At 42.0% G+C, this 14,331-nt stretch overlaps 1 protein-coding gene across 1 annotated transcript in view; it reads left to right on the top strand.

Moving 5' to 3' along the window:
• Positions 1 to 14,331, top strand: part of RAPGEF5 (Rap guanine nucleotide exchange factor 5) — a 137,366-nt gene that overhangs the window by 64,203 nt on the left and 58,832 nt on the right. Inside the window, exons 10-11 of the mRNA XM_053410445.1 lie at positions 10,979 to 11,097; positions 11,462 to 11,550. Of these exons, the coding sequence (XP_053266420.1) occupies positions 10,979 to 11,097; positions 11,462 to 11,550 (208 nt within the window). The remainder of the gene's footprint in view (positions 1 to 10,978; positions 11,098 to 11,461; positions 11,551 to 14,331) is intronic.

Here is a 14,331-nt window from a genome sequence, read left to right as displayed (position 1 = left end):
GGCAGGAGCAGGGACCGAGCAATGGGCGCTCACCCCGTTGCGGGGATTCGAACCGCCGACCTTCTGATCGGCAAGTCATAGGCTCTGTGGTTTAACCCACAGTGCCACCCACGTCCCTCAATAGGTCATAGGAATGCCTTTATAACGAGTGGGTCCATCTAGCTCAATTTTGTCTGTGCTGCTTAGCAGTGACTCTCTGAGGTTTCAGGCAGGGGACACCCCCAGTTTTAGCTGGAGAATCTGAGGACTGAACATGGGAATCTTCTGTATGCCAAGCAGATCCTCTGTCATTGAGCCATGACCCTAAACCTGCCTTTCCTCACCAACATCTCTCAAAAAGGTACCTTACACTGGCCCATTTGCACTGGGTTGGGATATTGCCTTGGCTGTAGATAGAAAAGCAGCGCCATGGATCCTGCTGCCGTAATGTGACCTTCCTGCCTGTGGCTAATACTAGCTGTGAGAGAGCGTGAGACAGAGTGAGTGATTTTCATCCATACTGTCGCAGGGAAGGAAAGAGTTATACCCTCCTGCCTATGTGCCATGTTCCTAATCCATCCTTCCCCTCCCTGTGCCAAGTTAACATGTTAAAACAATAAAATAAAGAAAATTCACAGAACTTTTCAGTGATACGCTACAGTAGTTTGGCACTTAAGAGTATTAGAGAAACAGAACACCATTTTCCTGCGTCTAGGAGTCTAGATATTATTTCTGCTCCAGTCAGAGTACAAGGTTTGAGAGTCTCTAGTACTTGAGCTTATCTGCTCATACCTGGTACACTCTTGACTGGAGAGAGAATAAATCAAGAAGCCAGAGTAAAAAAGAAAAAAGTATGCATCTCTATCCTTTGAAAACCATAATAGTTTTAAAATGCCAAGTAAAGATGTCGTAGTATTTTTGAAAAGGTTTCCAAACCCCCTAAGGTATTGCTGGATACTAGGGATGCTTCCTTCAGCTGGGTATTGCTGATGTTTTCATTCTTTATTTGCTCAAGAAATAAGCAGGAGGTTCAAAGAGCAGTGCGGGCCTGATTTTTCTCCTTTATTTATTCAATGAATAAAACCGGAGGTTCAAAGAGCAGGGCAGGTCTGTACATATTCCTTGCTTCCTGCTCAGGTATATACAGCGCAGCATTACAAATAGAGCCTGAGTTGCAGCAGTTTAAGAGATTGGCCCTTGTGACATAGGTAGAAAGGCTGTTTGGAGGCTCCCCCCACCCCTGGAAGGAGTTCCTACTGAAACCACTGTTAAAATGATTGGGGGGGAATGCATCTTAGCAGTGGTTGCCGCCTCCCAGAGCAAGGCACGGCTCATTGACTTGATAAGCGGTAAGAATGCCCCTTGCTTTAGCAAACGAACAATTGGGAGTTCACTTGGGCTCCCAATGGTTCCTTTGATGCCATGATGTTAGTTGTGGTGTGAGTGGTCATGGTTTGGGCCTGCAGACCAGATACTCCCCATTCCTGATTGTATTGCATTTATATACTGCTCATGTGTTTTAAGATCTCTTGGCAGTTCACAACTTGTTGTTGTTGTTTTAAATAACAGTATGCAATCCAAAGTTTTAAACCAGTTACAGTTGTACCTTGGATCCTGAACGCCTTGTGACTCGGACGTTTTGGCTCCCAAACGCCGTAAACCCGGAAGTGAGTGTTCCGGTTTGTGAATGTTCTTTGGAACCCAAACATCCGACATGGCTGCCGCAGGTTCCGATTGGCTGCAGGAAGCTCCCGCAGCCAATTGGAAGCTGCGCCTTGGTTGTCGAATGTTTTCGGAAGTTGAATGGAATTCCGTTTGACAACCAAAGTACGACTGTATAAAGAAGACAGGACCTCAGAAGAGAAACCAACTGAAAGCCAGCATTAAAACAGCAACAGAAAATCAGTTGAAAACCACCAAAAAAAGCAAAACCAGGAAATAACCTTGTGCAGGACCATACAAATATGCCAATGGTATAAGGCATAACAATGTTGATGGTGCCCCCCCCCCCTTTAAAGGATTGTATGAGTGGTACAGCAGAGGACTGATTCATCAAAGAATTTAGAATATTCAAATAGTTCGTAAAATAATGCAGACTTAAGATAATCTCTTGCTTATGATGTCACATGACCCATCTTGAGTTCTGATGGTGTTTGCAGTAGCACATTTCACACTACATTTCCTGATGCCATTAACATTCTGCCCCATGAATTGTGGGGAGGGAAACTTATTTTCCCAGCAACAAAATATTAGTTTGAATGCTAGGAAGATGCTATATCCTCACAACAGAAGAACTATACTCAACGGACTGCACTTTTATTGAGATACAGACAAATAATTGGGAAAGGCCCTTGCTATCCACACTGTAACTTGCCTCGAAGTTATTAAAGTAATTGCGTGTTTATATTAGGTGAACTGCCTTCAAATTTTTGGAAGTATTTTTATAATCTCTAGGAGATATTGCTGTAGTATCTTTTCATTCGGAAGACAATGTCCTGGGGTTGATCTTGGAATTGCTGTGAGCAAGCAAGGATACTTATGCAACAGCATTATTTTCATTTTTAGAATTTATCTTAAGCCTGGGCCAGCTGCTGATGCACTTGTTTGCTAAGCACTTTATTATGAAAAATGACTCATTGCCCTGCAGACCGATGAAAAATAAAGTCCAGGTGGTGGGTAATTCTCAAAGGATTAACATGTACCCAATGTGCCTCAGGTGTCACCATAAGTGCATGTATGTAGACGTAAGTTAGTTTGAAGTTGATGAGACTTCTATTTAAATCTTTTTGGGTCTTGCTGCTTACATAATGCAGTTCCTAGCCATGTGACATTACATTGTGTAACTGTGGGTCTGGATCCCTGGTGGTTTTTGTGCCTCGGGAAGAGCAGTAGAGGTCTGAGGAGACAGACCAGAGGCTGATCAGATCAGCAAACAGAGAAGAGTGTGGAGCTGAGGCAGGGGAAGCCATACAAAACAGGAATTGTGATGGATCGGTGATGGAGCAACCCCTTTACCAGAAGCACATTCCTTATCTGGTTTCTCTCCCATCCCCAAATACATAGTAAAGGTAAAGGGACCCCTGACCATTAGGTCCAGTTGTGGCCGACTCTGGGGTTGCAGTGCTCATCTCGCTTTATTGGCCGAGGGAGCTGGTGTTTGTCCACAGACAGCTTCTGGGTCATGTGGCCAGCATGACTAAGCTGCTTCTGGCAAACCAGAGCAGCACACGGAAACGACATTTACCTTCCCGCCGGAGCGGTTCCTATTTATCTACTTGCACTTAGCTGTTCCTAAATTGCAGGGGCTGGGGGGGGGCTATGAGATTCAGCCTTAGCCAGGGATCTCCCTATGCCTGGTGTAGTTTGGACCTGACTTTCCTTTGATCAGCCTTTATCAAACATTGATAATTAGGCCACAAGAAGACGTGGAAACGACTCTCCAATAGTCACAGAAAAATAGACACAAAAACTGCTTACTGCCTATCACCTTGAGGGAAAGTGCTCAAGGCATAATTGGTTATTTATTTTAGAAACATTCCTTAGATGCCCTTCATCAAATGATTTTAGGATGGTGTATAAAATTGAGAAGAAAATGCAATTCACAGAACATACAAATGCTGTTTAAAATGCAACAACATAAAAATCCTGAAAGAAAAAATGCAGAATCCCCAGAATAATTGACGATCTTAAAATTGCCTGTGCAAATAGGAAGGTCTTCATCCAGCAACAAAAAAGCTTGTAATGCAGTGTCGGGATTGCTTTATTTACACTTTAGAGTGCTCAGAGCCCTTTGTATGCATTATCTAACTGTATTTTTTACAACGGCCCTGTAAGGTTGAAGTAAGCAAAAAATGTAAATCGGTTTTTGTCTCCGTTTTGCAGATGGGAGGGAAAACAAGCGTGAGAGAAAGTGGTCACCTAGTCATAGGAAGGGCCATGAGTTGGATCTCAGGCCCTTAGCCACCCTGCTTTAGTTTTATGACACGTGTTTGCGTTTATATATAAAACCAATAAACGGATATAGCTGGAGCAAGTGTGGGAATTTCCGGCCTAGATAAATTGCTGCTAAAAGGGTCGTTTTGATTCCTCTTACTTTCGCTTTCTTAAATAAAGCCTCTTTGTATAGTCTTATGTGAAAAGAGGTGAACTTGAGGTGTCTTAAACATTGTTTTACTTTCAGGTAATTGTCGTCCACCGGTTTGGGAAAATAATTTAAAAAATAATCTGAATTCATCCTCCCTGCCTCTTGGATTTTCCTTGCCCACCTTACCTCAGTTACAACCCCAGATTGCATAGGTACATTGCAGCAGTAGGTAGTGGGAGAAACACTGGATGTATTTTCTTCTTAAGTAGTATAGTTTTAGTATACTTGCAAATTAATATGGAGGGTATCCCCCTCCCCACCCCTTGTTCCATTTGAAAGGATTTTTACTAATTATGTCTTTATAATAAAGTTGCTGCCAAAATGACAGCATCAGCATTATTATTATTATTTAAAAGAAGTGCTTTGTGCATGCTTTATTTCACTTGATCTTGTGTTTAAGAAAATATTGACAGCAGAGCAGTTCTGATTTGTTTCAGATAAAAAGGATTTTCTTGTCTCGGCATATTTTGATGAATGTTGATATTTCATGATGGCTGCATTTTCTAAAGGTAGGATGAGGGCTTTTCACTGTACAGGTGTATGTCTCTGTCACGGAACAGCAATTTCACTTAACTTTAGCATTAAACTTAGCATTTAATGACTTTGGGCAGGATGGGGGAAGGCAGCAACAGAGATGGGGGTGCTTATCGTGCCTCTACGGAGGGTTTTATCTGTAGTGGAAATGATATTCAGAGTGTAAGCCCCCCCCCCCAGTGGAATTATGGATAGTTCCTGTCCATGGCAAGAGAAGACGTTCTTCTAGGACCCTGGGAAGTGCCCATTGCCACCTTCTCCTTGTGCATGGATAGGTTTGAGGGGTCCTGGGGAAGGGGAGGAGGAGGAGACGAAGAAGACAACGAAGAAGAAGCTGAAGTAGAAGGAGGAGGAGGAGGTCGAGGTCCTGTTCACAGCAAGTAGGGGTATGGCTCTACTCCCCGAAGCCTTGCTCATGAAAGCATTTAATCAGGAGTGCTTTTGTGAATGTTCCTACTTGTGACATAACATTTCAGAAGCTGCACTACATGGTTTAGTTTCCTTGGGAGGAAGAGCACTGGAGACTTAGTAGCCTGGTTCATAATAATAATAATAATAATAATAATTTATTATTTATACCCTGCCCATCTGGCTGAGTTTCCCCGGCCACTCTGGGCGGCTCCCAATCAGTGTTAAAAACAGTACAGCGTTACATATTAAAAACTTCCCTGAACAGGGCTGCCTTAAGACGTCTTCTGAATGTCAGGTAATTATTTATCTCTTTGACATCTGATGGGAGGGCGTTCCACAGGGCGGGCGCCACTACCGAGAAGGCCCTCTGTCTGGTTCCCTGTAACCTCACTTCTCGCAATGAGGGAACCACCAGAAGGCCCTCGGCGCTGGATCTCAGTGTCCGGGCTGAACGATGGGGGTGGAGACGCTCCTTCAGGTATACAGGACCGAGGCCGTTTAGGGCTTTAAAGGTCAACACCAACACTTTGAATCGTGCTCGGAAACGTACTGGGAGCCAATGCAGATCTCTCAGAACCGGTGTTATGTGGTCCCGGCGGCCACTCCCAGTCACCAGTTCAGATATAACTTTCCTAGCCCAGCGACAAACCATATAAATAAGTTGGAATTCTTGTTACTAAATATACCAAGAAAAAAGCAACAAACCATAGCAAGAATATGTAGCAAGAATAAGCAACAAGCCACAGCAGTCTTTTTCATCCCTTTCTACACTAGAGTAGACTTTCTGGTTTGCTAAAGTGCTCAAAGGTGCTCTCTGTGATCAAGCCAGGCACGCGCTTGCACACATGCACACGCACACAGGTACGTTTCCTTATGAAACAGATGAAATACTACTTCAGCGCGTTTCAAAATGGCAAATTCTAAATAGCTGCATTTATTTTAGCAAAATTGGGAGGGAGTTTTGTGCCATCTTAATAGCTGCATTTATAACAGCAAAATAGCATAACAATGGGTGGGCTTTGTGGCATCTTAAAGAATTTAATTTATTGTGACTTTTTAAGGCTAGAGCCTGCTTCATCTGATGTTAATTTATACTATGCTAATGATGGGAGTGCTGTTTGAAGAGATGCTCTATATAAATTGTCTGCATTCTGTACGCACCTGCCCTTCCACAATTGTTGAATTATTTGCATTCACATTTAAAATTTTGTAGGGTCAAAATAAGCAGAAAAGAAATACAGAAAAAAATATAATACCAACTGAGTGATTTTTTTTGTCAACAGCTTTCTCAGATACTTCCCTTTTAGAATTAAGCAAAATGAAGCACCTTAAGATAATGAGTTGTAGCCAACAAAGGTGTTGCATCAGTACAAGGTCTTATGTGTGTGCAGCGGAACTTCTCTTCCTGCTCCTCTCCCTGGGTGTCTCCCAAATCTGTTCTGGTAGTTTCCCTGACCCTCCAGCACAGATTTTGTGGGGGGTGCGGTAGAGAGCAGGTGTAGTGGAACTTCTGTTGCACAAGTGGAAGTCATTGCACCAACAGGACAACTTCACTGAGTACAACCCAATTTTGTGTTTTTATGTTGTGAACCACCCTGTGATCTTCGGATGAAGGGCAGTGTTCAAATTAAACAAGTAAGTTGTGAATTGTTCCATTGATTTAAATGTGTTTGACCTAGATTAGTAAATACGATATATCTATTGCATGACTTCCTAGTATGGCCTTAATGGTGACACTGTGGGTTTGGATGTCCAGAATGCCTACCTGGACACTTAAGGGGTTCAGAGAACTCCAGACAAAGGAGGTTTCATGTTCTCTATTACAATACAGATACATATATTGCTTGGGTATGTCCCACATTATGTTGCCTCTACTTTAAGGGTGGAGAATGTTTTTCAGCTTGAGGGCTGCGTTCCTTTGTAGAAAACTTTCCAGGGACTGCATGCTGGTGGTGAGCAGGGCCAAAGGCGAAAATGGCTGGAGCAGTTGATGTGACTTTTTCCCTGGTGCAGTAGGCTGCATTCTAGCCCACTATTCCTACTCATTCTTCTTAGCTTTTATAAACTCTAATATGTTTGTAGAACACGCTACAAAGACTTCTTACAGATGACTAATTCATGCATATATATCACCTACGTAATACCTTACTTGCATCCAAATGTGCAATCTGTCCATTGGAAACCATTGCATTTTGAAGATTTGACATAGAACTATATGCAGATGTCCTTAAAGAAACTCCCCACCCCCACAATTTTCCAATTGCTACCACGGCGCACAGAGTTGGATGAAAGAGTTTTCAAGCCATTTCCAATATTATGCCTGAATGACAAACCAGAGAGAGAGGTTTAATTCCACATGTATGAAGAGAAATGTAAGATCACTAGCATCTGACTTCTGAATATGTTGCCTTTTGAAAGGAGCCCTCAGTGCTACTGGTACCTTCAAAAGCTGCTGGTTTAGTCCCCCCGATGTACCTTTGCCTTATCACTCAAGGTCATGCCCTGGTACCAGCATCAGATTGTGAGAAGGTGGAAGAGTAGACAAGCGTTAGATGCATCAGCACTATCTACTTTTGCTGTGTCAGTTTCAGCAGATGCAGCTGTGAAAACAAGTTTCCTGCTCTGCATGGCCTTATAATAAAGGTATTGCTTTTGTTAATGAATTTAACTTATAGCCTTTTAAAAAACAACAACAAAAATTCCTTCACTGCCTCCTATTACAAAGAGCTCCCTTTTGTATTTTAAAGTCACTGTTCATGATTCAGAAAGTCAGTGTATAGACTTGTGTAGTTTGAATACCTTATTTAGTTAACACAGTCATTTGAATTGGTCTTTTATCTCTCTTTTGTTCTTGCTGGTACTTAAATTGGCAGGGTCAGATTTTCTCTGAAACTGTCCTGCATACTTTTATATAACAGGCAAGGAAAGTATTCTAACTGGCAAGTGTAAGCAGAATAAGTAGCATGTATCTGCTGTAGTTTATTCTTGAATACGCTTTATGCTCAAGATAACTGAGTCATATATCCAGTTAATCAAAAGAGACCTCCACAAGTTAAAACTTGCTCTGTAAAGGGTCCTGGTTAGTTCATTTCATTTAGGGGCATCAACATTTATACTGGACGTGATTCAGCCTAAGCTATGTACTTCTAAGTCCCACTTAGTGCTTAACTTTGGCTGACTCATGCACATAACATTCCCATTGACCTGAACATGAACTCTGGCTGAATTGTGGACCCACTCGCAGTGACCCCCGCCCCAGGGAGCAAAGGACTAGACAATGTAAGGTGTACCAAACTGCATAAGACAACATCCCGGGGTTTAAAATTGTCCGCAACTTTTATTGATTACAGTTGTAGGTAGGCTTTGGTTCAGACATTGGGTGTATGTTCATTCTCAGCCTCCAGTTGGGGGGCTAACACTTAAACAGTGTCATGGCTGGGATTATAGGACCTCCTCAAGATGTGGGTATACCTAGGTGGCCCTCTGAGGCCACTGCCAAAAGCCAGGTGCAGCCAGCCTTCATAGCCTGGCCCTCTAGCCACCTGATTGGCCAATGTAAAACCCAGTGCATGGCGGGCTATTCCGTTCTCCTTTGCCGCCGGCCGGGGGAATTGCCCAACTCCCAGCCACATGATGGGGAAGCCTTTGCTCTGTGGAGCTGAGGCCTGCTGTGATGGGCCGCAACTGCCACCCACCCAGAGACTGGGTAAGGGAGCATTGTTTATGGTGGCTCTCATGAAGAAAATTTGATTTTTTTTCTGATAAAAGGAAGCAAGTGCCAATCACTTATGTGTGTACACAGGAAAACTTGGGAGGAGAGCATTGCCAGTATTTTCCTTCCAACAAAATTGTGTCATACCACCTGAGGACCCCAACTATTAGTGGACTTCTGAAAATTCAAAAAGTGGAAGCTGAAGCATGTGGTAGTTTGTATCCCAACCAATACTGAGTGTTTGTTTGTTTGTTTGTTTGTTTGTTTGTTTGCTTGCTTGCTTGCTTGCTTGTTTGCACCAGTTATTTATTAGTTGCTTTTCAGGACCAAGTCCTCACAAAGTGGTGCATAGAGATAAATAAAACAATAGAAACCTCAGGATTCTTTACTCATTTATTTTGTTTTTATAGAGTGGAGAAATAAATGGCATAGAATGAAGTTCCAGTAGTGAAAAATGAAGTTAACCATCAGTTTAAATGATCTTCATTATTTACATAGTTTTTGTTTTTAACTGGAGATGCAGTAGCTTATATGTGAGAGGAGTGCTATTGAAAGCCTATTTTTGCAGGTATAGTTCAGTGCCTGTGAGCATCTGAATACTTCAAAAAATGAATTGAAATCTGTGTGCGGGGACTTCTTTTTAATGCAATAATTTTTAGATTATGGTCTACTCTTATCTCATTATTTTATGGCTGTGTTATAAATTGTAGGCAACAAAAGCATATACCATGAAATGAAAGTGCAATTATGCTTCAGTATTCCTGCAACATGATGTCTTGCTAATGTCCCCAGGGAATTTTTCAACAAATACCCTATGTTAATTACCTCAGTACCTGTATGTCTGACATGGCAAAAATCTAATAATTGCAATATGTGTGTGTGTGTAAGGGAGAGAGAAATTAGTAGAAAAGATATTCCTGAATTTACAGCTCTTTGGGGTAAGACCATTTTTGTGTGTGCAGGTTCCTCCAGTGTCTAACAGAGCATGATTCTACTATTCATTAGTTTCTGAATTCCTTCATGCCATTAAGAAATAATGGAGAAGAAAAAGGTTAACCATCAAATGACATTGCATTGTAATGTTCCCCATCTAACATAAATCTTCTCTTGCAAAGGGCCATTTTAATTTTAGAATACCAGTTTGATACTATCCAATGTTTGTATTCTTTCAGGACGTACAAATAATATTCCTGCATATTAAACAGTATCACTGTAAGCCACATTACTGTTAACATTGGACTTAATTAAAATATAATTAGACTATGGCTTTTGCTGAGCCTCTTGCTACACTGGGGGGTTTCTCGGAAGCAACTAATGGGAGCCTTTCATCCATCAATATGTTTCTTTATAGACTATTCAGTCAATACCAAAGCCTTATTAGGTGCTGTATCATCACCCATTTTGTGTATATATGCTATATATGCAGCAATGGTCATGTTCAAACCTTCACATTTAGAGGACCTAGGGTGGAAAAAGTCATCAGGGTCATCTGTGAAACCCAGATATAGTTTTGCATAGGATCATGGTCATCTGTTTGCACATTTTGTCCAAAACCTTTAGAAGTTTTTGTTTCCAAAAGTTAATTATTGAAGTTGTGAGTTTTAAGTGCAGGAAACAATATCATGTGGGGTTTTTTTTCCCTGACTGGCTTCATTGTGTCCCAAAGAATGAAAGTAGCTTCATCAGACTGTATATTTTATTTCTGTAGCAGCTGCACCCTTGTTGAAATGCTGTAAAGTATGTTTTTTATGACTGTAAACTGCCTTGGCAGTTTAATTTTATTTGTTTAGTCATTGGCCACATCAGTAAAACATAACATGCATTAAGCGGAAATGCTCAGTAACAGTGAACAGCAGCCCATTGAAACAAACTGGAAACTGGTAAAGATACTAAAATTCCTTTCTTGTTCTTAACCACCCGCTTCATTTATGCGCTTGAATATTGTATTTTGCAGTTAAAGCGTAGACATACACTCTCTGTGCCTCTGGGAAAGGGGAGCTCTGCTAAAATTCTGGTGCATTGTGAATTTTCAGAATGTAAATCAAGGGCAGTGACTGCTGCAAACCGCGGCACAGAGAGAGAGAGAGAGAGAAAATGTAGCTCTAATCAAAGCTTCCCCCACCTTCCTTTTATCAGTCCCTGGAGATTTCACTCATTTCTCTCTCTCTTTGTCATTTGTGCCCCTCTCCAAATTAAAGCTGGATGATGAAGTGACTACTATTCAAGTGAAGGAACTGGACCAAGATGTGCTGGTGCTTAGGAAAGTGTCGTCACATAGCCCAGCCCCCACATCAGGGAGTGCCGAGAGTGATTGGAGGTAAGAGTTTTTTCCTTGGGTGCTCAGACACAGCCGCGCTCACAAGCTGACTGCAGAGCTCCCCTCAGCAGCCAGATGAACTCGGTCGCTGGCAGCAGAACTGAAGGGGAAAGACAGAGCAGTATGTAGGGGGAATACCTTTGTTGTTTTTGCCCTGCAGTATGGGAAGTTCCAGGCTGAGGATCTTTGACCCGCACATAGAGAGGAAGGATTCTGCTCTGTCTCTAGGCAGGGAGCTGCCTCTGCCCACATTTGATGTGCCTTATTTTAAATACATTGATGAGGAGGATGAGGAGGATGAATGGAGCAGCCGCTCGCAGTCCTCAACGGAGGATGATTCTGTGGACTCTCTGCTTTCTGACAGATACGTGGTGGTATCCGGGACACCAGAAAAGATTTTGGAGCACCTCCTGAACGACTTGCACCTGGAAGAAGTGCAGGACAAAGAAACAGGTAAACTGCAACCCTGTACCGTCTACTGAAAAGCAGCTGTCTGCATCCCCTGGTGTTGCTGGAACACATAGTACAAGTATTCAGCCATGTGCAAGTATTCAGTATGATGTTTCCCTGCCAGCGTTTTCACTTCAAGTGATTATAATTTACAGTATGCAAGATGTTACTGTTTCATGTGCATTGTGTTTAAATTTATATTTGATCATTTTAAGCTAGTGTGTCATCAGGTTTGGGCAAAAGGAGATCAAACCTGGGAAAGAAAAGTTACTTTTAAGAAATGATTGCCTGCTCCCCTTTATCCTTTTCAGTAGCTCATTTGCATCTTGAGATATCAAATGCAAGGAACTGAAAGAAGGGTGTGTGTTATGCAGGAGGTGACATGCATGAGGTAGTAAACTGAGGTTTATAGCTGCTAGGCAGATACGTCCACAGTTATTTTTGTAATGTACTCAGCAGCTACTTGTTTAATACCAACTTCTTTGAATTAATAGCTTACCTATTGCACCCATAGCAATGCTGTCGTGTACAAAATGCAATACTAATTACTCTTCTCCTGTACCATGAATCTATGCAAACTGAAGCTATTGCTATATTGATCAGGTGTCTTTATTGTGCATTTTGTGTTTCAGTACGTTTTCTTATAAATTCAGATGTTTACCATCCTTGTAGTGCTTTGACAGAGCATTCTGAGGTGTCTTGTAGACTTCGCTTCATGACACGATATGCAGCAATGTCACCTGCTGTAGTACTTATCTGTCTTTAACCAGGAATTGTAATTTTGTTCCAGCCTGAAGCAATTATTATATTGATCAGACTGCTTGACGTGCAGGTTATTTTTCAGCTTGATCTCCCGACTTTAATGCACACTTTGGTGTCACTGAAGCTCCTTTGGTAGTTTATCAGGATCACCTGCAATTTATTTACAGTTTTAATTAAAGCAGCCTTGTGGTTATCCTTCAGAGTTTTCAATATAATTGCAGAAGGACTGTGAAACGTAGCAGGCTGGAAATGGAGTTGGTCCCAGGGTTTGCTTTTTCTTATTGTTCTCAATGGAGCTTCAGTGCACATTCTTAGTGCTCTTTTCCAAATGAGATTACTAAAAATAAACACATTTACAAGGATTAAAAGGATTTAAGCATAAATAACATCTGTGAATTCCTACAGCACTCTTGAGCCAGGTTCTCTGTCCACAAATCAGTGGAATATTGTCAGGGATGAATCATTTGTGCTTAACTGCACAATGTGGTTTTACTACAGAATAAACCAAAAGAAAAACCAAGTGTGTGATTTATTGTGCTGTCCATTGAGCTGCTTCTCTGTGGCCAGAGATTAATATTTTGTGCAGAGAAAGCACCGCTGTCTGATTGCTGTGCTTCCTCAGGTATAATCATCATAATAATGTTGTTTGCAATTTTACTGGTGCCAAATCATAGGCTATATAATAGAGGTGGTTCATGCCAGAATGCTCTTGGCTAGGTTGCATAGATCCCGTGGGGCAAGGGGAATCCCTTCTGGTTCCTTGTGCATTTTGGTTCGGAGCAATTGGTTAACCTCTTCCCGTAGATTGCTGTCAGCTTTATTCATACATCTTTGGACTCCTCCTGAACGAGGATAGACTCCCTGGGAATGTAGTGCATTATTGTTAGATGCTTTTAGTTTCTAAAAAGAGTGCCCCCAGATAACATTTAACTGTTCAACAGCTCATTGTTACGTCCCATTTCCGCCTCCTCGTTTCTCAAACTTAAACCCAGCTGCTCATTAACATTTTATTGTTCTATAGGTGAAAAATGGCCATTTGAGGACGGCTGGCTGAGATGATAATATATTTTGTGGTTGGCTGATTCCCCTCTACATCCTTCCATCCTTATCACACCACTTGAAAGCTGACGCTGTCAGTCATGTCCATGTAGCAGGGTGCGTTTCTAAGTACAATAAATGAACTATAAATGATTTTTTTTAAAAAATCTGTTAAGCTGAAAGAAGTGGCTCAATAAATTGATTTGAGATATATTTTCCGATATTACATTGTGGATGTAGGCAAAAGAACTAGGCATATGAACAACTGCAGGACGCACATTCTGGTAGCAGAGCAGCATCTCTCATCAGCTGTTCACTGCAGTCCCTTTTGCTGCTTGATGTTGAGGATCGATTCCATAAAGCTTCTCAGTAAATATAGGTCCCTTCCAAAGTCCTGTGCAGGACTTGACTTAATCAGGATTCCCCTGGCTTAGTCCGGCTGATAGATCTAAATAGTTACCTGATGGACTGGAGGCAACCTCTGGCTGGGCGTTTTGGACCCTTCTGTGCTTGCCCTCAACCAGTTCAGCGTTGACTGTTGCTACCCCCAGCTTCTTCTGAACTGCCAGCCTTGTGCCTGTTCCTGTGCTCACGTTTTGCTTGTGCTGCAAGGTTGGATTGGGTAGGGCACCAGATCACTGATCCTGTAGAACAGTTTCTCTCCTATCAGTCCCTCTGAGCCCACTGCAATCCATGAGCTTTTCTAGCTGTCGTCTGAATCTGGCTGGTGGCCAGGCAATATTCTGGCAACATTCCAATTCATTCTCTCATTATCCTCCTCCACCTTGAAGTTCGCCATGATTGGCTTCAAGTGAGCGTGCTCAAAACCAGCACATGCTATTTCCAAACTAGCACATGCTGTTTTCAGTAAGCCGAAGCCAGAGCTGCGCTACTTGTTGGCCTTAGTGAGAACTTTTGGCCGTTTGTGCACAAGGTTTGAATCAACATTTGCTTTTATGCACATCTACAAAGTTTCATTTAAGC

Source organism: Podarcis raffonei, chromosome 12, assembly GCF_027172205.1.
Source record: "Podarcis raffonei isolate rPodRaf1 chromosome 12, rPodRaf1.pri, whole genome shotgun sequence".
Classification (NCBI taxonomy): Eukaryota; Metazoa; Chordata; class Lepidosauria; order Squamata; family Lacertidae; genus Podarcis; species Podarcis raffonei.
Note: the sequence above shows the minus strand (reverse complement) of the source record. Positions and strands in the feature narration are given on the sequence as shown.